The 27,898-nt window shown below is 38.9% G+C and overlaps 1 protein-coding gene across 1 annotated transcript in view; it reads right to left on the reverse strand.

Annotated features, from left to right (window-relative positions):
* The window catches only part of FAR2 (fatty acyl-CoA reductase 2), a gene marked incomplete at both ends in the record, with an annotated part of 56,345 nt that overhangs the window by 442 nt on the left and 28,005 nt on the right, over positions 1 to 27,898 (reverse strand). Inside the window, 9 exons of the mRNA XM_080705956.1 lie at positions 839 to 966; positions 6,080 to 6,209; positions 10,383 to 10,554; positions 13,080 to 13,147; positions 13,890 to 14,008; positions 16,769 to 16,813; positions 18,188 to 18,365; positions 21,219 to 21,398; positions 23,813 to 23,988. Of these exons, the coding sequence (XP_080562082.1) occupies positions 839 to 966; positions 6,080 to 6,209; positions 10,383 to 10,554; positions 13,080 to 13,147; positions 13,890 to 14,008; positions 16,769 to 16,813; positions 18,188 to 18,365; positions 21,219 to 21,398; positions 23,813 to 23,988 (1,196 nt within the window). The remainder of the gene's footprint in view (positions 1 to 838; positions 967 to 6,079; positions 6,210 to 10,382; positions 10,555 to 13,079; positions 13,148 to 13,889; positions 14,009 to 16,768; positions 16,814 to 18,187; positions 18,366 to 21,218; positions 21,399 to 23,812; positions 23,989 to 27,898) is intronic.

The following is a 27,898-nucleotide window of genomic DNA, read 5'->3' on the forward strand; positions in this document are numbered from 1 at the left end:
CTATATCAAGTCTTCACTGTTTTCCACTAGAGGGTAAATTCTAAGGTTTTTAGCCTCTGTTTCAAGTTCTCTCCCTGTTTGCAATCTAACTTAACATCCTTGTCATCTCTGTACTGCAAACCCTCTGCTTCTACCAAAATTATTACCACTGTGCTACAATTCTTTGTCCCTCACAAATTATGACTAATAGAAATTTAAGGAATTTGAAGGAATTGGATAGAGATTTTTCTCATGTTACATAGCATGGTCTGTTCTGTCTTTTTGGTATCTTACTATCATTATTGTAGAATATGATAGAAGAAACAGAAGCCGGGCATGGTGGTACATGCTTGTAATCCCAGCATTCGGGAGGCTGAGACTGGAGGATCGCGGTTCCCGGACAGCCTCAGCTACTTAGTGAGGCCCCCTGCAACTTAGTGAGACCCTGTTTCAAAATAAAGAATAAAAAAATAGGGCAGAGGGTGTAGCTCGGAGGTCAAATGCTTCTGGGTTCCATCCCCAGACTGCCCCCCCCCCCAAAAAAAGAAGAAGAAACAGAAACTTGGATGCCAATCTGGCCCCTGTACTTACTAGGCATTACTATGGATAAATTACTTGCCTTCTTTGACTCTAAATACTTGTGTGATGAAAATGGGTAACAAAAAATGATGCATGCTCTGTAGGAGCACAGTGAAGTCTAAGTGGAACAGTGTATTATAAGGCACAGTATACAAGAGAACTTGGAATGCAGTAAATGCTCAAGAAATGCTAATTCTTCCCCTTCCCAGCTCAAACTGTATGCCTGGTACAAAGTCAAATACCCAGTAAAAGCTCCATAATACTGAGCAATTATGGTTACCTCTTCATATGTTGCCTAGCTTCTGGGATCCCAGCCATATCCTCCTTCAGTAAGTACTTCTTCACTCCCAAAACGTAATTTTCAATGTATTCCATCCAGTTCAGATGGCTCACATCAAAGTTGAATACCTGCAAGGCAAGAGACATCATGGACTTCCAGAACTGCACTGCTAGAATGTCTCACCTTGCTCACTTGGCGAAGTTTCTTTTACATAAATGAGTGGCATTCAGTTTAGGAAAAATAGGTATTTCTCCAAAGAAGAGAATATTTGGAGTGATTGCTTCAGAGGTACTAATAATATAGATTACCATTGATAGAGAAATATTTAAACACAATTCAAGCCCAAATATTTGACATTTAGGGAGACTTGGAGGGAAATTTAAAGGAACTGTATTATTTAGTCTAGTTAAGGCTTTTTTCAGGTAAATGAGGAATCATTTATTATTAATATTATTATTATTATTATATTATTATTAGTTTTTGCGGTACTAGGGATGGAACCCAGGGGCATTCTACCTCTGAGCTACACCCCAAGTCCTATATTTTATTTTTTGAAACAGAGTCTCACTGAGTTGCAAAGTGCCTCACTAAGTAGCTGAGGCTGTCCTAGTAACCCGATCCTCCTGTCTCAGCCTCCCAAATGCTGGGATTACAAGCATGAGCCACCACGCCCAGCTAGGAATCATTATTTTAAATAGTGATGGAAAAACCAAAATATAAAATGTGCATCTTTTCCATTCCTCATTCACATTGCTTCCTTAGCCTACCATCCTTTCCTATAATATTCCCTCTTCATTATGCAAATGTGAATAAACTGGGAAGCAAGGCCTTAAGGAATTGGTTAACAGAATGTATTTAAAAGTGAGTAACTGCTGGGCGAGGTCTCAGCAGTTGGTAGTCTGAAACAGGAAGATTGTGGTCAAGGCCAGCCTCAACTTCTTAGTGAGACCTTTTGCAACTCATTGAGACCCTGTTCAAGATAAAGAATAAAAAATAGGGCTAGGAGTGTAGCTCAGAGGTAGAACGCCCCCGTGAGTAACTGGTGGGGTTAAAGAGAAGTGATTCAGGAGGAGAGAAGGAGAGGGAGAGGTGAGGGGGAGAAGGAAGAGACTGATTTAGGGAAAGTGTTGCTACATAGAGCATAGATGTTGAAAGCAACAATAATAAAAGTTTTCAAATATTTTGCATGATTAAAAATTATTCTCTGCTTGGTTTGTTACTCTGAAATCCAGAGTAAAAGTCTGAACTGCTTTCAATAGATTTTATTTCTGTTGCACTTTGAAAATGCTGGCTGTGGTGAGAAAGGCTCACAGGGGACCCGGCTTCACACAGATTACAAACGAGGCCGGCTTGGTAGGGAAGAGAAACCTGCAAGGTCATCCTGGAGCCGGCTGTGTATCTTTTCAAATCGCCATTAAAAAAAAAAAATGGGGAAAGAGAAAGAGGAAACAGAATTTGAATACAATAAAGATAGTTTTGATAAAGTATAAAGAACTTGGGCGATAAAAATTTATACAATAATGTCAAGACAATTTTAGTAGCTCTGGAATTATTTAAAGTATTGAGGAGTACTTTGGTTTTGATCCTGTTGAGATAATCTTTAATAAAACAGCATTAGAAATTGCTGGTCTTCACAAAACTGGGTAGATTAGGTTTTATGTATTTTTATTTGGTGTATTTGGAGAGAATGGCTTTACAAATAAACGTGTGCTTGCATTAAAAACAAAATTCTACTACTTAATGGATCTTAACAAGTGGAGAATTTAATGAGCCTGAGTCCTCCCCACTGGGCACATTTCTCTCTCCTTGGACTTACAGCTTCTCAGATTACTTTTTGTCTATTAAAAATCTAAGTGTTTCCCTCATGTTCAATAAAAGTAAATTCTTGATTAATATTCATAGATTAAGGTTTCAGTGAGGACTCACTAGGAGGGATTTTAGTCTTCTTAGCAAAAACATCTTATTTCAAGAAAATGATGTTCTTGAAACACTATCTGATACAAAGTGGGAATTCAGTAAATACTTGCTGAATGCATGAATGAATTATTGTATTTTAGTTAAATTAATTTTTAATAATACTATATATTTTTGAGGTGCTGAGGAATGAATCCAGGCTTCATGTATATTTAAGCATTCTACCACTGAGTTACATGTCCTATCCCTTAATATTTATTATATATATATATATATATATATATATATATATATATATATATAGGCAGTAGGTATTGAACTCAGGGACATTCTGTCTCTTAGCTATACCCCCAATCTATTTCTATTTTTTTTAATTTGAAATAGGATCTTGCTAAGTTGTTGAGGGCCTCACTAAATTGCTGAGGCTGGCCTCGAACTTGTGATCCTCCTGTCTTAGCCTCCCAAATATTGAAATTACAGGTATGCTATCACACCCAGAATGCCCTTAATATTAATTTGAAAAACCAAAGTTTCTTCTTTTTTGTTACAGAGCAACTTATTCTATTATTCAATATTTACATAAGGCTTATATGGTTATGACCAAATTAAACTCAGCTTCTGAGGCTCAGATTGTACCAACAAAATTCATGTTGTTCAAATTTAAAAGCCAATCAGCCGGGCGTGGTGGCTCACACTTGTAATCCCAGCATTCGGGAGGCTGAGACTGGAGGATCGCCGTTCGACAACCTCAGCTACTCAGTGAGGCTCTCCGCAATTTAGTGAGGCCCTGTTTCAAAATAAATAAAAACAAGGGCACGGGGTGTAGCTCGGAGGTTAAATGCCCCTGGGCTCCAACCTCAGATGTGAAAAAAAAAAAAAAATCAACACTAAAAGTCAAATTTATTGACTTTAAAATGTCCACCTGGGATGCTAAGGCAAAAGGAACATAAATTTAAGACCAGCCTCAACAACTTAGTAAGACTCTGACTCAAGATATAAATAAATAAGAGGTAATGAAGATACATATCAGCCGTAGAGTGCTTGTCTCGTATGCAAGAGGCCCTGGGTACAATCCCCAGTACCACAAAAATTAAAATGAAACAAAATGGCTATGTTAATTTCTGAGAGTTTCTTGGGTTTGTTTTATAATTTGTATCATTTTTATGGCTAGCTGTTTCCCTTTACTTAGGAATATTAAAATATAATTGAATTTGACATTAAAGATTTAATAGTTCTTTAGGGCCACTTAATTCTGCCTCCTTTATATGCAAAGAAGACATATATTAATCACAGAAAATCATCTTAGACCTGGGAGGGAAGTAAATATTAAGACCCCATTTAACATTATGAGCATTCAATGAACAGCAAGAAAAGCCTTGCTTCTTTTGGAACACTAGGATATTTTCTTCTTTTGGATAATGAATATTATGACAGCATTTTCCTGGTCACATTGCCACCAGAAACTTGAAGAACAAGTCCCCTGCTTGGTTGTAGCGACATAAAGACTCTGTGGCTTACATGTGGACTTTCTCTTTTTCTCATTCTTAGCCATGATATTCTTATTTGCATTTTCCCAAGATTGTTATTTTGTTCTCTTGTTACATGTATTAATTCAAACTCTCTCAAAACTTTGTGAAATTTAGAATATTAACAAAGGGGTAGATAAGGTCGATGCATTTCATAGCACTCAATAGGTGTCCAGAACCTGACTTTCCTAAAGTAATTCCATTATCACTTGGGGTATGTTTTTCATGTTACTTCTTTGTATAAATGGAGGCCTTTTGTGGGTGTGTGTGGTACTGGGGGTGGAACCCAGGGGCTTCCTACCTCCGGGCTATACTCCCAGACCTATTTTTATACTTTATTTGGAAACAGGGTCTCACTAAGTAGCTGAGGCTGGCCTTGAAACTGTGTGATCCTCCTGTCTCAGCTTCCCAAGCGCGGGGATTACAAGCATGTGCCACCACACCCAGCTAAATGGAGGCCTTTTTAAAAGTACTGTTTCAAGTTTGTAAGTTTTTTTGTTTTGTTTTGTTTTTTGTGGTTCTGGAAATGGAACCCAGGGGAAGTCCTACTTTGGAATTCTTTATTCTGTAGGCAAATCAATCGAACTAAGGCTGAGCCATGCCTATCCTTGTAGGCAGGTATTTGGCAGCAACATTTAAGACTACTACTGTTGCTAAAATATTTAGAGAGCAGATGCTAAATCCACACAAGCTTTAATTCTTTTCCCACTTTTAGGTCACTCTAAGTGAAAATTTACTATTTCAATGCTGTCAGATACAAAATTAATAAAATATTTTTAAAATAATTGTTTCTTAGTAGAAAATGTCAAACAAGAGAGTATAAAATGTTAAAATCTGCTCAGGGAGCACATGCATGAAGAAAAATACTGAAGAACATGTAAAAAGTAAAAAGTAAAAAGTACTTGTAAAAGTAAAAAGTACACAAGTACTTTCCGTACTTGTGAATTTCAGAATATGCAAAAACTCATCCTTTAGGACTCATTCTTTAGGGACTTATCCTTTGCCATTGCCAAGAAGCTAAAGAAATAAACGATGCTGAGGCCAAACAAGGTGATGGCCTGTCTTGATAAATAAATCCAAGTCTTGAAGAGAAATAGGTGAGCGGACCGGCAGTGCTCGAGAGGCAGTACTGATGGAGTGGGATCTTAGAATCAGAGATGCCGGGCTTAGCTTTAGAAAAATAAGGAAGCAGCCGTGGTGGTATACGTCTGTAACACCGGTACTTGGGAGGCTGAGACAGGAGGATCACGGGTTTGTGACCACCAACTTAGGCCCTCTGCAACTGAAATACTGTTTCAAAATAAAAAGGGCTGGGGGTGTAGCTCAGAGGAATGCCTCTGGGTTCAATCCGCAGCACCCCCCCCACACACACACAAAGATTAAAAAAGAGGAAACTGTAGCTGTGGAGATGCAGAACAATTTTGATTTGACAAGAATGGTGGATAGAAGAGCTTATGTGTGATAGAATTCTTATCTTTCCTCGAAGGCATAGTAGGTAATGAAAAGTCAGAGGTATTGAGGTTTGCAGAAAAAGATAACTACTGGGGGATAAATAGAGGATCCAAGTGCAGTAAATAAAACATATCACTGCAGAACACAGGAAGGTTTAACCGAAGTCAAAGGACTGAGGTTTCTAACCGACATTATTAAACATTTCCTGTGATTGCAATGAAAGAATTGCCTGACTTTCTTAGGGGGGGGAGTGTATAACCAAAACTTCCTTCATCATCTTCATAGGCTGAATGATTGGAAATCCCAAATGCGGGAGACTTCCCTGTCGTTCGGGCAGTGCCGCACTTACTCGCTGGTCCTCAGGGCTCAGCTCTGACATCAGCATTTCCGTGTTGTACGTGCTCCACTCCCAGCTCCGGTTGATGAAGTACTCCAGCATGGAGATGGTTCTTAAAAGCCGATTCATGAGCTTTGTCATCCTGAGGGAGAGGTCAAACAGACGCAAACGTCAGGTGCACCGTAGACGGCAACTTCCCAGCCACGACATTACCATGGGTGGAAAATTCTCTTTAAAAAATCATCCTTATTTTTTCTTCATTCCTCATGAAAATTCCCACCCCATCCATATCAATTCTTTGTAGAATGAAGGAAAAGAGGTGAATCTAAAAGATCTTCCATTAGGCATTTCAATACAACCAAATACCTCTTTTTTTTTTCTACCATCTCTTTTTCAGTAGAATAGCAAACCTACTTTTAAGACAGCCAATTGTTTACCTTTACCCAACTAAACACACTGTTAATTTTTTGTAATTTTGAGGGAAACAAAGGTTCTCTGTATTGTCTGGAATGTAACTTGTGGGCAAAAGTATTAACTGTACTAATCTGGGTTTATTTTGGGTGAAATTCTAAAGTCTGTGTATCCAATGACTTCTCTCACTGAGTCATGGGAAATTCCTTGGGAAAGAGGTAGAGATCCTTGTTTTTTGGCACAAGTACCATCTTAGAGTTCCACTTAATTATTGCTATCTAAATCTTTATTTTCCAATTCTGATGCAAGTGATATAATTTCAATATTTTATTTTCTAAAAATAATAGTTGTACAATGTTATTGTATGCATAGACCTATATCAGCCTAATGCACTTCTCTTTAAAAAAGCATTTATTACTTTTAGGTAGAACACATAAACTAAGAGTTGGTCACTATCACATAAAAAATATAAAACTTCTTTAGGAATAATAACTATTGTTATATTCTAAACATTTTAATGCAAAGTCCTATAAAATAGATTTAATTGCAAAAGAGAAAGTTGGGACTTAGATAAAGTAATTTCAAGCACATATGGCTAAACTTGGTAAAAGAGGATTATTGGTTTTTTTTCTTTTTGTGGTCCTGGGTATTGAACACATGGAGGCATTCTTACCTCTGAGCTATACTCCCAGGCCCATTTTATTTTTTTATTTTGAAACAGGGACTCACAAAGTTGCCGAGGGTCTCGCTAAGTTGCTGAGGCTGGTCTCAAACCTGTGATCCTCCTGTTTCAGCCCCCCAGGTACATGTGCCACCATGCCTGGCTGAACACAGGATTTGAATTCTCTGACTGCAAACTCCATTCTCTTAAGCCCTATAGTATATGTATCATCACTTGTATTATAAAGAAAACTGTTGCAAACAAAGACAAAATATAAAAAAGAGACTTGGAGAAAACACAATATATTTATGTAGATACACATACAGATATATTATTAAAGACAATCCAACAGACAAATAAGAATCAGACACAGACAATTCACCAAGAAGAAAACGTGCATGTCCAACAAACAAATGAAGGCCCAGACCCTCCAGCATCATGAATTGGACAATTCAGAAGAGTGAAAAAGTGTTTTGTATCCTCATACACTCTTACAGTCGTGCATATTGACAGTCTTTTTTAGGACAAGCCAGCAGCCGTCCAAATATCCACATACCCTTCAATCGAGAAATCTCACTAAGCATCCTTCCCTTATACAGTGACATTCTACAAAGAGGTACACACTGATAGCTGCTGACCCCATTACTTGTAGTAGGGGTGGGGATGAGGGGAAGACAACACTGGCAGTGACTTAGATCTTCATGAGAAACTAGTGAAAGTAAGAGGAACAATACGTACTATTGATTTATATAAACACACACACACACACACACACACACACACACACACACACACAGTACATCCCTTTTCCAAAATAAAATGACATATATGTCATACATGGTTGAAAAGGCATAGAAGATCACACACAGATGTACCTGCAAAGAAAAACGATTTCAGCCTTTTCTGCCGTACAAATTATTGTTGAAGTCCCTATCACAAACTAACTAATTTCCCACAGTTATCACAGTTTAGTTTCTCACAAAATATGTGACAGGTTTTTATTGCCTCTTTCTCCTGTTTTTTTTCTTCTTTACATTCTGTACTTAGCTCTTTATCCCGGCCTTTATTTAGAGCCTGACCTGTTTCGAAGGTTTTCGTGTTTCTGCCTGTAATGTTTGTTTTTTACTTCCCATCTGTCTGTGACAAGCTCATGCAAGTATGTTCCTCATAGTCACAACGTGTTCATTATACCTCACTAAAGAAAAGTGGTGAGCTCTCAGGGAGGTCCCTGAGAATACATAAGCTACCTCGTCTAAGTTTTAGTCCTTTGCTGAGTGACTTCTCCCCCACAAAGCAGTGAGTGAGGAAACTCATATGCTTATACTCTGATTCTTGATCACAGGCATTGCCAGTCTAATTGCAATAATGACGCCTCAACATCAGCACATTCTGTTCCCCGAAATTTCTTCACTCATCTCTAGGTGGCATTAAATTCAGGTCACAGCCCATTTTTTGATTGGGCCATTTGCTTTTTTGGTGGTGAGTGTCTTGAATTTTTTTATATGTTATAGGTATTAGTCCTCTGTCAGAGGAGTAGCTGGCAAAAATCTCCATTCTGTTGGCACTCTGTTAAGGTTCTTGATAGTTTTCTTGGCTGCACAGAAGCTCTTCAGTCTAATGCAATCCCATGTATTGATTCTCATTTATATTTCTTGTGCCTTTGGGGTCTTGTTGAGGAGGTTTTTACCCATGCCTATATATTTGAGCATTGGTCCTGTGCCCTCTTCAAGGAGCCTTAAGGTCTCTGGTCTAATTTCCAAGTCTTTGATCCATCTTGAATTGACTCATGTGCAGGATGAGAAAGTGGGGTTTATTTCCATTTTTCTGCATATGGATAACCAGTTTTGCCAACACCATTTATTGAAGAGGATATATATTTTTTACAGTATATGGTTTTGGCCTTTTTGTCAAAAATCAGTTGGCTGATGGACAAGCAAACTAAATAGCCAATTTAAAAAATAAAAAATAAAAAATGACAAATAAGTATATGAAAAAATGTTCAACATCATTAGCAATCAGAGAGATGCAAATCAAAACTATCCTGAGATTTCACCTAACTCCAACTAGAATGGCAATCATTCAAAACACAAACAACAACAAATGCTGGTGAGGATGTGGAGAGGTGAGAACTCTAATACACTGTTGATGGGATTGCAAATTAGTGCAACCACTTTGAAAAACTGTGGAGGATCCTCAGAAGAGTTGGACTCAGTTATACCAATCCTGGGTATCTACTCAAAAAAATGGAAACCAAAGTACCAGAGTAATACATGCATATCTATGTTTATAGGAGCACAATTCACAATTGCTAAACTATGGAACCTCATAAAAAAAGAACAAAACTATGTAATTTTCAAGGAAAAGGATGGAACTGGAGAACATTATGCTAAGTGAGATTAGTCACAAAAAGTGAAATTGGATGTTCTTCCTGAAATGTGAAAGCTAGGGAGAAAATGGAACACAGGAGAAACTCCAGACAAAGGAGGAGAAACCTTAGACAAGTGAGGGAGATGGGAGAGAGGAAGAGGGAGACACCTGAATGGACATGAGGTACATACACAAACTAACCAATCACAGTGCTGAACATGGAAAGGGGGGAGGGGCTCAGGTGGGAGCTGGGGGCGGGCTCAGTGAGTGCCGTGTGCCTCTAACACCCTGAACTTCACCAAGATGTGTGATTATAGTGCGCCAATACAATGTTTTAAAAATCAGGTCACAGGACTGGCCATTGAGACGGCTTTTTCTAAAGTCTTTTTTTTTTTTTTTTTTTAGATTATTCAGATTCATCCCTCAGCTCTCTTTCCTCATTTGTAGGTCTGGGGTGATGTGGCTATTGCCCCTGAGTTGTGAGAACAAAGATGGGATTTGCAGGCTCCCATCCTCAGCCCCGTGGGTGACACCAAGGAGGCTTTCTTGAGTGAGGCCACTGTCTTCAACGTGTAGGTTAAGAAGATCTACTTGGAAAGCCCTAGGCACAGAGTCTCAGCTGCTCTTCTTTTTGTGTGGCTGACTACTTGCTGAATCGATTAGGCAAGTTTCTTAGTATTAAATCTGTTATCATGGAGGAGGATTTTTAAGAGGTAGCAGTGGTTTGTGGCTTCTCACTACTACTGCTTTTTTTGCCCAAAGTGTGTGTGACATCCAGTTGTCTTCTTTGATCCTCAGCTGAAGGGAGAAGTGAAGACTTTCAGGTCCTAATCTCCCACACAGTGACCCTCTGCACACCACAGACCTGCTACTCACCTGGGCTTCCTGCCAGTAAGCCGCAGGTAGAAGTCGTAGACGATGGCAGGGGCCCAGTGGCTGACTGCATTCCAGTATGACGTTGTAAAGTGGTTGGTCGTGAAGTCAGCATGAGGTCTCCTGAAAACTTTCTCAAACGGGACCTTTTCAAAGGTTGCCAAGACTTGAAATCCTGGGGGAAGGAGAGAGCGAGCGAGAGAGGGAGAGAGGATCAATTAAGCCTCAGGATATTCAATTAAGAATCAATTAAGAAACAATTAAGATTCAATTAAGAATCAATTAAGCCCATCATAGTGGAAGACATTTGCAATGGGTCTTAATAATAAAAACTAAGGATTTGCTGTGTAGAGTCAAGAATCAATTTGGGGGAACAATATTAACTTTTTTAGTGAAGGTTTACATTCAAAAGTATAAAGGCAGGCCAGGCGTGGTGGCGCACACTTGTAATCCCCGTGCTTGGGAGGCGGAGACAGGAGGATCGCGCAGGTTTGAAGCCAACCGCGCTGGTTTAAGAGACCCTGTTTCTAAATAAAATGTATAAAAATAGGTCTGGGAGTGTAGCCCGGAGGAAGAAGGGTTTCCAGAAACCCCAGTACCACCAAAAAAAAAAAAAAAAAAAAGTATAAAGGCAGGATTCCCTTGCATTGGTTCACTTTAAATACTATAGTTTTTTACTTTGGTATTTCTACTTTTCCAGGAATATGTGAGACATGTCACTATGATCTCCAGGATATTTTTCATAACAATCTTTTCATTTTTTCATTATTACTTATACTAAGCTTAGTTTAAAACATTTTATGTATATTTGCAAATGTAGTAATTCTTTTCAAAAGATACTTAAATTCAATTTTAATTAATGTGGACTTTTCCAAAGAAGGCACGTAAGTTTATTATTCAATTATGATGAAGCCATTGGTTAGCAGTATTATTGCTTTCCTTCAAAGGATACCACCCTGAAATCTCTATTAAAAATATAAGGCATGGTGGTACGTACCTGTAATCCCAGTACCGAGACAGAAGGATCACAGATTTGCAGCCAGCCTCAGCAACTTAGTGAGGCCCTCTGCAAGTAGTGAGATTCTGTTTCAAAATAAAAAGTAAAAAAGGGCTGGGGATATAGCTCAGTAGAATTCCTCTGTGTTCAATCTCCAGTACCACATAAACAAGAAAGAAAGAAAGAAAGAAAGAAAGAAAGAAAGAAAGAAAGAAAGAAAGAAAGAAAGAGAGAGAGAAAAAAAGAGAGAAGACTATACAAGTATAGAGATAGTGTTACCTAGTTAACAAGAAAAGATGTTTGCTAGTGGGTACTGAAACATCCTACGGGATGGCTAAAGTGCTTTCCTTTATTCTTGGCCATCATTAGATTTTAAAATTAATTGAACTTTGTACATTGTATAGATACAGTCCCTTATAAGTAGATAAATCAATATGGTTTATTTATTGCAGAGCTTCTCAAAGTGGGCTTCACCAGTTTCAATACTCAAATGAATGTTTATTGAAAACATAGTTTTCTTGGCACTAAGACGTTGGTCTTAGAATCCAAGAAATTGGGCCTTTACTTTTTTTCTCCCACAGTGACTCATTCACATTAAAAGATTACTAGTAGGATGGTAATTTGCACTGGAGAGAGGCAAGAGATCTGGCTTCAGAATGATTTAGATATATGATGTACACAACTGGGTACATGGTATAAAGCATTTTGATAATAGTTTACTTTCATTTTTACTAAGAAATAACTTTCTAAGTGGAATGGCACAACCGAGTTCTGTGAATTTGAAATCACATTCTAGCAGTTAAGTAATACTAGATTTCAGGTTTTACGATATCCAATATGTAAAGGACAATTCCGTGAAATAAACCTTCCAACTTTCGTGATAAAATCAATTCCTAAATTGACAAAGGCGTATAAAACTTAAAGCTGATTTTCAGAATATGCAGGATTCATTACTGTAGCAAGATGTTTTCAAGGTTACATGTACTGCACACTCAAAAGAGGCGCGCTAAGCCGGGCGTGGTGGTGCACGCTTGTAATCCCCGCGCTTGGGAGGCGGAGATAGGAGAACCGCGCAGGTTCCAAGCCAGCCTCGCTGGCTTAAGAGACCCTGTTTCCAAATAAAAAATATATATTAAAAAATAGGTCTGGGAGTGTAGCCCGGAGTTAGAAGGGCTTCCAGGAATCCCAGTACAACAACAAAAAAAAAAAAAAAAAAAAAAAGGCACGCTGCATGAGTTAATGAGTATCACTGGCCCAATATAAAGGCCTGTATCATTGGATTTTTCTAAATACCCTCGGTCATTGATTATTTTTCATTTTCAGGGATGCGCCAAGAGAGAGGAAGCCATGTGTGTACAGCAACAATTGCCCCATCAGGGAAGAGTGTTACCAATGATATTATTTGTAATTTCCAATTTTGCTTGATTTTTTTTTTTTTTTTTTACTGTTTTTAACTCTCTGTAGCCCATGGATCCCTTCTTCCTGAGAATCATGCCTGTGTTCCCACTGACTGCTTTCTTTGATACACCACAGAATATTCTAGCTAACTTTGACAGATTTAAAATTTGCAACTATTGTGTCTTTACTTATTATTGTTAGTTTTTCCTTCCTACTCCACCAGGCTCTAAGCTTCATGGCACACTTTGCCTATCCCTCCCCAGGCAAATACTAGTAGTTACATGGTTATTTCACTAGACTCTTACCCATTTTTCCCCAATTACAGGGATTAGAAGTTCCAGATGTACAATGGTAGATTAATGTTGACTTAGGTCTGGAAAAGAATAAAAATTAGATAGAGGAGACAAAAATGGAGAACAAATGAAAGAAAGATAAGGGAAATAATTTTAAGACTTTGTCTCAAAAATAAAAAAGTTATAAAATAATTTTATAACGTTGTCCCATGACTAAAGCCACCCGTGCAACACTTCCATCTTTTGTTCACTCTTTGGGTTAATACTCAAAATGGAAAAAGACCAGGGAAGTGTGTGTGTAGATAACAGATGTCAAGTGTGACCCTGTGACGTATTACAGAACACATATGTCTGAGTTCATATAAGATTTATTTACTTCTGTTCACCATTTTACTGACAGAGCCAGATGTACGAGCAATCTATTTTTTCTTTTTATTAGATTTTCTCACAGATGGTAGTCTTTGGCATTTACCAAGAACCGAGTATTTCAATAAAATATACACTATGCTGTCATTCTATCCTCTTTTATCTCCTTTGCCTCGAAAACAGAAGTTACATTACTAAATATCAAGAAATGCTTTTTGGCTGTCAGGAGCTCTGCGGCTGAGTGACTTACGGGGTGACTTCATGATCAAACAAGTACTAAGCCGTATTTACACAACAGCGCAACACACTTAGGACGGTATATTGGGAACAACATAAAATATTGGAACACTCTATCACATGTGATGTCCTCTACAATAAACGCCTCTGTTTTAGAAATGCATCTAACATAGTCATCCTTCTCAGCAAGTCTTGGGAAGCCTGATCAGGAACCCATACCTGTGAACCGCGGTGTACCACCCTACGGCTAGGGAAAGATTGACCACTATGTCAACTGGAATTAAATCTGCCACAGCCATGGGAGTAGCTTTTATAGACCGAAGAAATCCTTTTCCAGCCTACACAGGGAAACAAAACAAAACCAATTCAGCCGAGACTGAAGTAAACAGTGAGGGTCAACATATGTCAGACAACACTAGTGTTGTTAGTAAAAAACGATTACCTTGATGGACTGCCTGCTAAGTTATTTAAGTTGGACCTCCCAGCCTAGTCAGCGTTCTCAGCCAAATTCATCTCAAATGCCAACATTTCCCTGAGCCATTTCAATGGTTCTCAGATTCCGTTAGGGAATAAAATTCCTCAAATTTGTGAGAGGTCAATATATATAGTTAATTAACAAACAGCAAGAATATGTTTTGACATTAAAAAAATTTAATTCCTAAGACATTTTAAGATTATGGTTTCCTTAATTTTCCACTAATATTTGTTTACCATTTATTAAATGACTTTGTTTTCTGCTCGTTTATTAACTTACAAGCAAAAGCAGCCACTGAAAGTTTAAGGAGTATTTATTTGAACAAAAATTAATTGATGGAATTCTACCCTTTAGCAGAACAAAATTCTTTTGTCGTTCTATGTGGGGAAAGACTGAAATTATTTACTTTGTTCCGTATCTTAGTTTGCCTCACAGATCAATGATGTTATATAGATGTAAGAATTGGGAATTTTTCATGTCAATAATTCATAGGCTTTATGAAATAATTTGATTAATTGTACTTTGCATGTTTACTGCATTGCTTTGTAATGATTAGCAATGTCATAAGTTCTTAATTTTTCTTATAACTGGTTCGCCTTCTTTTGGGTATAAGAAACAAGATTTTGGAAAATTTTAGAAAATTTAAATAAGTGTGTAGCTTTGCAATATAAGGAAATCCACTCTGGGTCCATATTAAGATAATTATGCTCTAAATTACTAAACTGCTCTAAATTACTAAATGCTCTAAATGACTAAACTTCACCCACAACTAAACTGTAAGGAGAAAAAGTCCTAGGCAGGTAAGGAACAGAAAGCAGGGCTGCTAGAAAGAGCAGATGTCAGAGGAAGTTCATTATTGCCGCCTTTTACAAGTTTTAGCTCAGTGTCTCATATTAGCACTTTAATTCATGCAAGATCTACTTTAGGGAAGAACAGGGCAGAGGGTGAAACATGTGGTTCCTAATCAGATTAAACTCATTTGCACAAGCGAATTCCTATTTAGTGTCCCCAAGAGTGAAGCTGTAATCCTAGTCTACAAGTGCTCCACTCCTGAGCTGGGGAGCACGGCAGCTCAGTGGGATCCGTGTGACTTGCAGGCTGCAGGCCCTGCAGGCTGGCCAAGCTTCTCATCAGCCCCGAGGAGGGAGGATGACTGAAAATGGGTTTCCTGTAGTCACCAGCTTTTACACTGGAAAAAATTACCATCATTTGCTGGTCTCTTTTTTGTATTTTCTAAGAATTAGCTATTGAAAACCCGGCTTGGCTAGGCATGGTGGCACACGCTTGTAATCTCAGCATTCGGGAGGCTGAGACCAGAGGACCACGGTTCGCGGACAGCCTCAGCTACTTAATGAGGTCCTCTGCAACTCAGTGAGACCCTGTTTCAAAATAAAGAATAAAAAATAGGGCAGGGAGTGTAGCTCGGAGGTCAAATGCCCCTGGATTTTATCCCCAACCCCGCCCCCCCAAAACAAAGAAAACCCGGAGTGATGAGTGATGATGCAGGCTTGTAATTCTGGTATTGGGAGGGGGGTGGCAGGGCTGAGACTGGGATTTCAGGTCTGAAGCCAGCCTTGATGATTTAGTGAGCTTCTCAGCAAATTGAGAATCCTGTTTCCAAATAAAAATTAGCGGTATGAGCATATGGGTATATTTTGAAGATAGAATGCCTCTGGGCTTCATCCCCAGCACAACACACACACACACACACACACACACACACACACACACACACTTAGTTATTGATATATGTCTCCTTTATCTACACACACCCATAATTTTGGGGAGAGGTTGCTGGGATTGGATCCAGAAGTGTTCTGTCTCTGGGCTATATCCCTAGCCTTTCTAAAATTTTAATATATTTACTTATTTGTTTTGGGTGGTACTGGGGATTGAACCTGGGAGGCATTCTACCTCCGAGCCACACCCCCAGTTCTATTTTATTTTTATTTTTATTTTTAAAATACGGTCTCTCTAGGTTGATGAGAATATCACTACTTGGGAAGGATGTTCTCAAACCTGCCATCTTCCTGTCTCAGCTCCTCAAGGACTGAGATTACAAGAGTGCATTATCATGCCCAACTCTTATTTTTTTTATTTTGAAACAGGGTCTTGCTAAGTTGCTGCAGTCTTGAGCCTGCAATCCTCCTGTCTCAGCCCCCCAAGTACTGGGATTACAAGCATGTAACGTCATGCTCTGCTCACACCTACCCATGTTTTAAAATTGAGAACTTAACAACCTGTGAGGATATTTATTGCATCTCCAATTTTCTTCAGGAATTCAAGCTATTAATAAACAGCAAAGAGAAGGCAATACTCCCATCTGGTGGTAACTGAAGGAAATGTCTTGCTGCCCAAGCACCTCAAAAAATGAAACTCTTCAACAGCCATAGACAAGATTGCCTTACATCTGTATTCCTGATTATTTCATCTGACCTCTATTTTCCAATCGGTAAAATTAGGATAGGTTGCCTCAACTGTTAGTATGATAACACTTGTGTGTGTGTGTGTGTGTGTGTGTGTGTGTGTGTGTGTTGGCCAATGGAGCTGAGTGAACACTAAGGATTTTGTTACTGTTCCTTGACTACATTTCAAGGGATAATTTCCCCATCATAATACTTACTGCAACAATGAGTCCACTCGGTCCATTGAGGTTGTCAATCCAACCCTAAAATAAAATTAAAGAAAAAAAAGTAAGATCTCTATTGGTTACACATTTCAGAAAATCATTCTATCTTTGAGACATCTGCAAGTTAATCTTAATAAATTACAAGCAGGAACACTGAAACCCTAACTATAATAATATTCTAATCTGGCATTTCCAAGATCCCAAAGATCAGTGGCAAAAAATTGGCTATTTTCTGCACTTTATTTGACTCTGCAGGATTTAAAACGTTGCCAGCACTGGTTTCTATAGGAGGAGGGGCGCATGGCTTCGTACTGTTCTATACTATCTCATGGGCTAAACAGAACCTTGTCTTAGGATCATGATTCACCAAATGTAATTTTTATCCATCTAAGGTCTGATTCTAAATTATTTTAAAACATTTCAAACACGAGTTGTAGGAATTACCCATTTCTTGGAAAATCTTTAGCAGCTATGGAGTCCATACAATATAGATGTTTTTATGTGCTTGTGGTGAGTGTGTGTGTGTGTGTGTGTGTGTGTGTGTGTGTGTGTGTGTTAGCCTGCTTGAAGGTATTAGAGGAAAGATTAGCAGCTAAAAAGAAATGTCCTTTTCCCTAAGCAAGTCAGTTGGCCTATGTCTATTCCTTTATCTGTAAAAGTCAATGTGTGTGTGTGGGGATGGTGGTATGTGCAACGGAAGAGGAAATGGGAGAGGAGATGATATAGGGTCTAATATTTGTCAATCTATTTCTAGGGTGCAAGCCTTACACTAAACATTACTCAAGCATTATATCTTTTAACTGATTCTCTAAAGTGAGTGCTATTAACACAGAATTATAGATGAGTCAACTCAAAAGCTTGCATCACCTGTATAAAACAGAACTCTAGGCTACCTGACCCTGAGGCCTCACAGGGTTGAAGAAAATGGTATAATTAAAGCACTCTTCAAAATAATATGGTGGTGTACAGAAGAAAAAAAATAATTAGTCCTAAACGAAGAAACTGTGAGCTTTGTGACTCCTCTTTACCCTGGAAGTTACAATGCTACCAACGTGACCATATACATCCTGGTATTTAAATTGTAGTGATGGAGAGTCAAGTGGTGAAGATCTCTCCCATGGGAATTCTGAGACTAGAGTTAGTCTGAAGCTATTTAAGATCTCCACTCAACTCTAAGAGAGAGTAATTCCCAAGGAGCCACAGACTGGGTCACTCTCAAACCAAACATGGGATTTTGCTGTGATAAAGTGGAATCGTGCTGCATTTGCTGTACTTAGCTGTGAACTCTGAGAAGAGGAAGATGTGAGGGGGAGGGAGTGGGGCAGTGGGAGAGGGGCCGAGGGCCACGAGAAAGAAACTGGGCTGGAAGGACGCCATTTGGAAGCAGTGCAGAGAATCCAGGCGCGTGCTGACCGGGAAAGGCTCCTGCCAGGTGGCTCCCACGATGGAGGGCCTGATGATGGCGATGTTGAGGTTTTCACTCTCCTGCTGCACCACCATCTCTGCCAAGGCTTTGGTGTAGGTGTATGTGTTGGGCCGACCCGCAATCAGCTTGGGAGTGATCACATCTATAATCGCATCATCCAACCATCTGAAGGCAGAACACAAAGAATTGTAGCAACGTACGTTACACAGCAGGTCGAAAAGAAGATGTGAGACGCAGACAACCAAAACGTCCGCCTTCTAGCTTGAGTTCTGGAATTCAGAACACTCACAAGATGGCAAGGATGGTGTGAACCTGTGCAAATCACACCTGACGGGTGAGCTCTCACTCTCTTCTACCGAGCCCGATCTTAGTCAAATCCTACTTCCTCCCACCCGGATAAATCAATGGATAAATTAATTAAAGAGATTTATTACATGTAACCTCGAATTATCTTCACCTCTCCAACAGGTTCATAACTACGTTAACTGAACACATTTTTTTGAGGACTAATCTCACACGATAGCTCAATGTTAATATTCATGGGAAATATGAACAAGTAACCAGATGACCCATGTTAAAGGCAATGAGGAGAGCGCTAGGAAAGGGTGCTTCCGTCAGGGGATCTCTGATGTGTGCAGGAACTATCCAGGGGAAGCGGAGGAAAGCATGATCTAGAGACAGAACCACCGTAAACAAGGCAGAGGTATGAGGGGCAGGAGTAATCGCTTCATTGCGATGCAAGGCAAAGACTGGCAGAGACAAGGCTAGACAGGTAACCCTGAATATAAAAATTTGATAAAATAAACAGTGGCTAGGTTTTTTTCTCTGTTCTTATAAAGAATCTCAGTTCTTTAATTTACATTGCTCATAAGAAATAAGCAATTTTTTCTAATAAAGAATCTCAGTTCTTTAATTTACATTGCTTATAAGAAATAAGCAAATTACATTTGAAAAGTATTCTGCTTAGATAAATTTGAATTTCATTCCTAGTTGGTTTGTCTGTGCATTTGTTTATATAATTGCTGTCCTCGGATAGCAATAGTGATAGAAAAGCCTATACCCACACCAGTTATGGTGGTCATACCTTTTCTGGTTGACATGCATTGAGGGCGTGCTGGGGTCCTGAAGATGAGTGAGTCCTCTCCTGGGGGTAAGTTTGTTCTCTGAAACCTTGGGCTAGTCAGTGTCCAGTCAGGCTGGGGTGGCGTAAGTGGGGTGGGGGGCCCAGTGGAGCCCCTCACTATGAGGGAACTGAATGTTTCTCCCTCTTTCTCTGGTGACTCAGAAACTCCTTTGCTTCCTCAAAATGCGCTGTGATCTGCCAGATATTAAGGGGACCAATCTTGGAGCCTGGCACAGGAAACTCAGTGCTAGGATCTGGAATCAAAGGTGCTACAATACCCCCTTTCCTGAACATCTCAAATAAATAAGTAGCTCATTAACCAAGAGAGGACACTAACAGAATAGCTAACTGGCAAATCAGTGCTACTAGAAAATGCTCTGTGGCTCTCTACAGACTTTCCCGCATCAACTTCAGGCACCAAACTCCACCTTCTTTCTCTCCAAGTAACCTGACAGTGGACTCAGAAAAGTTCCTTGACACCAGTTAAGAAAGTTATTCTTTTATTAGGAACTCCAGGTGCCTCCTGATCCTTTAAATGACCTGGATATTTTTAATAGGTAAAAATATTTATTTTCAGAACTGGAAGAGATAAAAAATGTTTACCCGGAAGGGAATGATCTCTTTATTATTGAACTAAAGCTTTTTGTTTCATTTTTTTTAATTTTTAAAAACTAAAACTTTTTAAAATTTACATTATAACCATACATAATAGGGAGATTTACAGTGCCGCATTCATATATGTATATGACATTATTTGGTCTGTTTCCTAGCTAAACCTGTGTTGTTGTTGTTTTTAACTCAGGGGCATTCTACCTCCAAGCTACACCCCTAGCCCTTTTTTAATTTTTGTTTTGAAATGGTCTCGCTAGGTTGTTGAGAGTCTCACTATTTGCTGAGTCTGTCCTTGAACCTGTGATCCTCCTGTCTCAGCTTCTCAAATACTGGGATCATAGGCATGCACCACCACACCTGGCTTTGGCTAAAGCTTTTTAAATAACATATTTTAAATATAAATATAAGATAGCAAATAAAATTACAATGAGACAAATTCACTGTGAAGTAGTCATTTAAAATAGTAGAGTTTAAAAAAATATGGTAAAATTGTTAAAATGGAGCAGAAGAATGAAGATGCAGAAAATAGAATAAACTGCTTTTGATATCAGGGCTGTGTCTTAAGAAGAAAACAGTTTCTGCCAATTGGCCAGCAGAGAAGATGTTAGAGACGGGACAACAGACCTGCAAGAAGAGCTCAGAGGGAGGCCGGAGACGCTCACCTTCCATCAGATCTTAGAGGAATTTCTACTCTTCATTAATTCTTCTTTACTAACCATTGGAGAGTGCTTTCAAACACTCTGTAGCGCTGTGCTAATGGCTTTAGACAGCTTAATTCATTATCACAATTCTAAGATGATGAATAATTCTATTCTATCAAATTCTAAGATAGGCCCATTTTAAAGATGATGGAACTGAGGCTCAGAAAGACCAAGCCACAAAAAGGCACACAACTACTGATTTATGTAGACAGTAAGAGGAAGCCATGTTAGTCTGAATACATTTTTTTCCTGTACTTTTATACTCTACATTGTACTCTATCTAGCAATAATGATGAGATCATCAAGAGGTGAGAAACCGGGTCTATGGTATTCCCAAGTCCTGAATGCAGTCCTAAACTAGTTAGAAAAATGCCTATGACTTCTGTCTTCCTTGCTCTTCACCACAATATTCTCCACCTGAGGAAAAAGAGCTAGCAGGGACAGGACAGCTGAGCTGATCTCCGGCTTGAAGCATTTTCCTTCCAGGTGACCCATCTCATTACTTTATTAATGAATGACTACGAAGACTTAAAGAGAACAGAGGTTGGCCCACCCCCAGATCCTTCCATTGACCCAACTTACTCCATGGAGTCAATGATTCTTTTTGGCTCCACGGAGCATGGGTAGATCACCTCGTCGATGTGCTTCAGGTTACAGTTGGAGTAGGCAGTAGAGAAATGGATGAAGGCTTCCAGCTTTGGCATCTGGCTGGCGATAAGCAGGAGCTGCTGGGTGGCGGTGACGTTGAGCTGCACGGCATGTCTAGAAAAGATTAAGTAGCAGGAAACACAGAGTCACGCAGCATCTGGCTGCGATCGCACCTGCCCCAATGATGGGCACACTGACCAGAACTGAGGGCCTGCATCAAGGGACAAGGGACCAAAGAATGTGTCTTGGCTGCACAGTCCTGTGATACTTGGGGTATTGACATGTTGATGATGTGTTTTGTGTATGTAAATCCTATTCATGGATGCAGTGTATATATTTTATACTTAGAGGCTACTTGGTTCTAATCAATCGAGGAGGAAGAAAATCACAATCCTCTGAATTTAAAAAGGGCCTTTTTACAAGCAGCCATAAAAAAAATACATAAATTGAGCATCTGCCCCATGGAAATTGGGACAAATAAATTGAAAAAAATAACAGTGGATTTTTAAATTAACGGTGTAAGTTGTTATCATAAACATCTAGGCCAGACATGAAAATTGATGTCAAAATTCTAAATGATAGTTAATAGAATGCACATATCGTGTTTACTGTGTAAATGTGGTATACGGTGCCAGTGGTATAGAATAGATGGTTTATCCGATGTCGGGAGACCTAGAGATGTAACTTAACTCAAAAAGAGGAAAACATATAATGTCAATGTAAATAAAGCTACTTCACCTTCGTACCTACATAATCCTTGTTTTGTAGAATTTTTTGACTATTATTGTATATAGTTAAATAAATTTTAAGTGGATCAAAGATCTAAAGGTAAAAATCAAACTAAGAATAATAAAGGAATTATGGATAACTGCACAAATTGAAAGACATGATAAATTGTTGAATATTTTGAGCCTTATAGCACAGTTAATATGCTAATCATCTCAAAATTAACAAAAATGTTTTAATAGGAAAAGAACTTGAACAGGTATTTCACAAGTGAATAAAATGCCGATCAATATTTAAACCAAATAAATAAATAAGTAAATAAATACGTAAGTAAATAAATAAATAAATAATAAAATAAAAATAAAAATATTTAAACATTGTAAACCTTTCTAATCAACATAACATAACTCAAAACATGCACTACTATATCCACTAGAACATTAAAAATAACTAATGAATCATAATATATATTATGGTGAGTGTGAGAAATGGGCATTTATGTGCAGAGGAGTAATATATGCTAACACCACCTTTTTTTTAACATTTTTTTCTTTTTTTCTTTTTGGTGGTACTGGGGTTCCTGGAAACCCTTCCATCTCCGAGCTACACTCCCAGACCTACTTTATATTTTTTTATTTGGAAACAGGGTCTCAAGCCAGCGCGGCTGGCTTCGAACCTGCGTGATCCTCCTGTCTCCGACTCCCAAGCACAGGGATTACAAGTGTGCGCCACCACGCCTGGCTCACACCACCTTTTTGAGGAACAATCCAGCAGTATATATAAAAATGTAAACTGCTTGAGCGTGGTGGCACAGGCTTGTAATCCCAGTACTTGGGAGGCTGAAGCAGGAGGATTGTGATTTGCGGACAGGCTCAGCTATTTATGAGGGCTTCTGAAACTTAGTGGGACCCTGTTTCAAAATAAAAAGCAGGGCTAGGGGTGTAGCTCGGAGGTAGAATTCCCCTGGGTTCCATCCCCAGTACTTAAAAAAAAAAAAAAAAAGTAAACTGCTCATAACCTGAGTGCATCTAATATTTATCTGACAATTCTACTTTTTTTTTTCATGGTACTGGGGTTCCTGGAAACCCTTCTACCTCCGGGCTACACTCCCAGACTCATTTTTATATTTTTATTTGGAAACAGAGTCTCTTAAGCCAGCGCGGCTGGCTTCGAACCTGCGTGATCCTTCTGTCTCCGCCTCCCAAGCGCGGGGATTACAAGCATGTGCCACCACGCCGGCACAATTCTACTTCTAAAAAGTCATTCCAAGGAGAGTACACAAAGGAAATATATATATATATATATATATATATATATATGAAGGAAATATATATATAGTCTTGCTCTCTATATATGCACAGAGATGTTTATAATAGCAAAAAAAATTAGAACAATCCAATTGTCTGCCAATACAGAACTGGTTATGTATATTACATACATGTATAAAGAAATGTCATGTAGTCATTAAAAATCATAATGATTGACAATGAAGGATACAAAAACTGAATAAGTTGCAAAACGTTATTTTCAATAGGATGCCATTTTTATAACACTGAACATTACGTAATCATAGATGTAAAAATAAAAATTGGAATGTATTCTCCACAATATTAAATGCTTGTCTCTGAATGGTGGGATTTTGAAGAAGTTTTTATTCTTTGTGTTTTTTTTTTTTCCTTTGAGGATCTGTTATTTTGTTGTTGCTTGCTGATCATATATTTTTTACAGAAACCATCAAGAAACGTGTGCACATCTGTGCCCTTGCACACACACATACAAGCCCGCGGGCAACGGGGTGGTACCTGAGCGGGTCGTCAAAGCGTACAGTGGCTGCGCAGTGGAAGATGATGTTGGTGCAGGTCAGGAGCTCCTCCATGTCCTCCTTGCTGATGGAAAAGTCCTTCTGATTGAGATCTGCATAAATAGGCCTGATCTTCTCATGTACTTTTGGACAAACCTCTTTGACTTTCTCAAACAGCTGAAACATAAATATAAATCGATATACAAAGGCCATCATCGTATTATTCTTATTTGCACTGACTTGTTTAATCATAGTTCTCGAAAATGGTGTTAAGTTATGATGCAAATATCACCCAAGAAGGACAGCTGTCTGCTCAAGAGTCATTGGCTTTATTTCGTGCAGTTCAGATAGTGTAGGAAAATTCCTGTGCCTCCCACCTTGAGATATATTTGAAACAGTCCGTTTTAATAACCAATGAGACATATTTTGAACGCTTCCTGAGAGGTGAAGGAGGGTTAGTAAGTCATCTACTTCCTACCTCGACTCTGCTTCCCCTGGAAGGCAGTTTCCTGCTTTCATGTGGTGATAACTTCATTGTTTGGGCTGGGAAATCATTGTTTTCAGGGTAAAATTACCGGTCTTTACACGGCCTTTACAAATCACCAGCAAAATTACTAACAACCTTGTTAATGGACTCAGATTAACACAACGTCTTAGCAGCACAAACATAATCAGAAAATAAGAAATCAGGCAAGTCTGTAATGGGCAAAACAAATAAAAATTTTATGCAATCTCATTCTAATATAAATCTAGTAAGAGACTTGCAGGAGCTTATGTACTTTTTATGGGATTTTAACTGATTTTTTAATATTTTAATTTATTTATAAGGGGAAAAGGGAAGAGGCTGGCAACTTTAGCTTTTATTACAATTATTCAAGTGGAATGGATTCTCTACTTTCCCTTTCACATAGATGTTCTTAAATTGGCATTTTCCATGTTCTCAGAAAACACAATTTTTCTTTCTTCAGGCCCATATTGGTAAAACAGAAATATACTGTAATATTGGTATAAGCAAATGTTTAGAAAAGTTAAGAGCAGAGAAATGAACCCAGGGGCTTTCTATCTCTGAAATACACCCCAGCCCTGTTTATGTATGTTTGGAACAGGGTCTCACTGAGTTGCTGAGGGTATCTCTGAGATGCTGATGCAGGCCTTGAACCTGTGATCTTCTGGTCTCAACCTCCAAAGTACTGGGATTACAGTCATGCACCACAACACAATATAGTAGTAATACAGGGCATCATTTTCTTCTCCTTAAGCTCCAAATTATGCTTTCATTTACTTGTTGAGGCTTAATAACAGGCTTCTTTCTTCCATTAGAAAACTATCTCAGACGTTTTTTGGGTAATAAAAATGTTGAATAAGAGCCAGACATGGAGGCGCACACTTGTAATCCCAGTACTTGAGAGGCTGAAAGAAGAGGATTGCAGGTTCAAGGCCAGCCTCAGCTACTTAATGAGGCCCTCTACAACTTAGTGAGAACCTGTTTCAAAATAAAGAATAAAAAATAGGGCTGGGGTGTAGCTTGGAGGCAGAATGCCTCTGGGTTCAACCCCCCACAGCAAAACAAAACAAACAAGCAAATGAAAGCAAACCAAAAAAAAAAGTTGATTCAGGTAGAAAAATCATGTCTCTTGTATCAGGCGAGATCTTGTTCAGAGACCATTCTGGAAGCCCAAAATAATGAAGACAAGGGAAAGGGGTGAAACCCAGATGTTGGCCTGGCAAGTAAACATACTTCTATTCCTGAGTTATTTTTCCTCCCTGTAGGCCCAGCCCTTCCAGTGGGTGTTACTGCAATTCTGAAGATAATTTGGAAGTTAGGTCAATCCTCTATGCTTTTTTGACATCTGGACGTGATTAGGTGGATCAAGTGTCCTAGGCTCATCTCAACAAAGAGGTCATTCTGACTCTTCCAGAAAGTTCTTCCATAGTTAATCTCAATCAATTGTAAACATGTTTGGTTTCATAGTCAAATGTCAACTGTACAGCAAATCCATGTTGAGTACTTTTTGATAAGTTTATATAAAATTTGCACAATGTCTCTTTTTTAAAATAAACTTGTAGGAGGCTCTTTTTGAGTCTACATAAGAGATTTTATTCACTGGAAAGTTATTTAAGGTTCTGAGGACTCCTCAACTTTGGTTTGTGAGCAGGACTTGAGTGAGGGGCGGAGGCATCACATTTATGAATGCTTTTGAAACAACAGAGAGGCTTGAACTTTAGCCTCATAGACTCAAATATTTATCTACATGACCTCACATTGAAAATACCCATAGGAGGCTTGGTTCCTGCTTTCTCAAGATCATTAAAGGTAATCATATCATTTTATTTTTTATTAATTAACATAAATTTTTATGTGGATCATATTTTAAATGGCATACATTCACACAGTGCTTGGTGCCCTCTCCCTCCCGCTTCCCCTTCCCCCTCCCAACAGTGAGTGTCCAGGTTGACCACGCTGCATTCACACTTAGGCACTCATTCGAATGTAGCTCCTTCAATAATAAACCTCAGCCTTTTTCCTCTCCTATCCTTCCATTCTAGCTTTTATGAGGTTTCCCCTCCATTATCTGGAGTCCCTCTGGTATTCCTAACAGTCCCTAGTTTGGGCATATTAGAGAAAAAATATGTCCCTTCTCTTTCTGTGCTTGGCTAATCTCACTTAACATAATGTTCTCCAGGTCTTTCCATCTTCTTGTGAATAACATGATTTTGTTCTTCTTTATTGCTGAGTAGAAAGAATTCCATTGTGTGTATTTCCCATAAATTTTTTTTGTGTGTGTGTGGTACTGGGGGTGGAACCCAGAGGCTTCCTACCTCCGGGCTATACTCCCAGACCTATTTTATATTTTATTTGGAAACAGGGTCTCACTAAGTTGCTGAGAGCCTAAGTAGCTGACGCTTTTTTTGAACCTGCGTGATCCTCCTGTCTCAGCCTCCCAAGCACGGGGATTACAAGTATGCACCACCAGGCCCGGCATTTCCCATAATTTTGCAATCCATTCATCTGTTGATGGATACCTAGGTTGGTTCCTCAAATATAATCATATTATCTGATTCATATTTTTCTTTTGTGAAAAGAGAGTAATAGATATCTGGCGTGGAAAGTGGCAGAGAGACTGTAATGGAATTTTTAGAGTGCCAAGTAAGAGAAATCAAAGGATTCTTCAAAATTAGCTCTAATCTGAGATCAACTAAATGGGTAAATAAAAGCAAAGAGACAATTATGCCTCCTCAAACCACAAAATGCTAGTATTCTGCTAGTTCACTACTAATTCCCATAAGATGTAAAGGAGTAATGTAGCAGTTTTTATTGTTGCAGTGAAGACCATCCCATAAGACCGTACGGCGGCAAGATGTACAGTGTGGGTCTCAACTTTTGGCTTAGCAGGGTGGCCTGGGAAGTAAGAGGACCTCATCATTTAACAATTCGGAATTGAAGATTGGGCACTGGCACTTTTTACAATCTAGGAATTCTAATATACGCCAGAGGTGAGAACCATTGGTGTATTAAAAAGATCCCAGGCCCTTTGGAGCCAAGAAGGATTGGGTTTGAATCCCAACCCTGCCCTTTACTCAGGGGCATTCTACCTTTAAGTTACAGCCCCAAACCTATTTTTTCTTCTTTGTCTTGAAACAGGGTCTCACTGAGTTGTAAAGAGGCTCACTAAGTAGCTGAGGCTGTCCTAGAACCACGATTCTCCTGTTTCAGCCTCCTGCATGCTGGGATCACAAGCATGTGCCACCACGACCAGCAAGCATATATTTTTAAGACAATTTTGCACTTAACAAAAATTCAGCTTACATTGCATATTATCTGTAATAAATGTTGACCGTGACACAGTATTAAGTTTATCATCCTCACATTAAAAGGTCAGTTTCACAGAGTTCTTTGAGAATAAGTGCCCAGGCAGGAAAGGAGTTAGCATGGTTAAGAAGATGGGGACATTTATTATTACTCTTACTTGTCTTCTTTAACCGAATCGGCAGCGTATCTGTGCTATCCGGGTAGAAGTGCTGATAATAACCTGAAAGTGGCAAGCAATAGTTTCACCTTCCTAATGGTATTGTTATCTGTCGAGTC

The sequence above is a fragment of the Muscardinus avellanarius genome, assembly GCF_963383645.1.
Source record: "Muscardinus avellanarius genome assembly, chromosome: 11".
In the NCBI taxonomy this organism is placed as follows: domain Eukaryota; kingdom Metazoa; phylum Chordata; class Mammalia; order Rodentia; family Gliridae; genus Muscardinus; species Muscardinus avellanarius.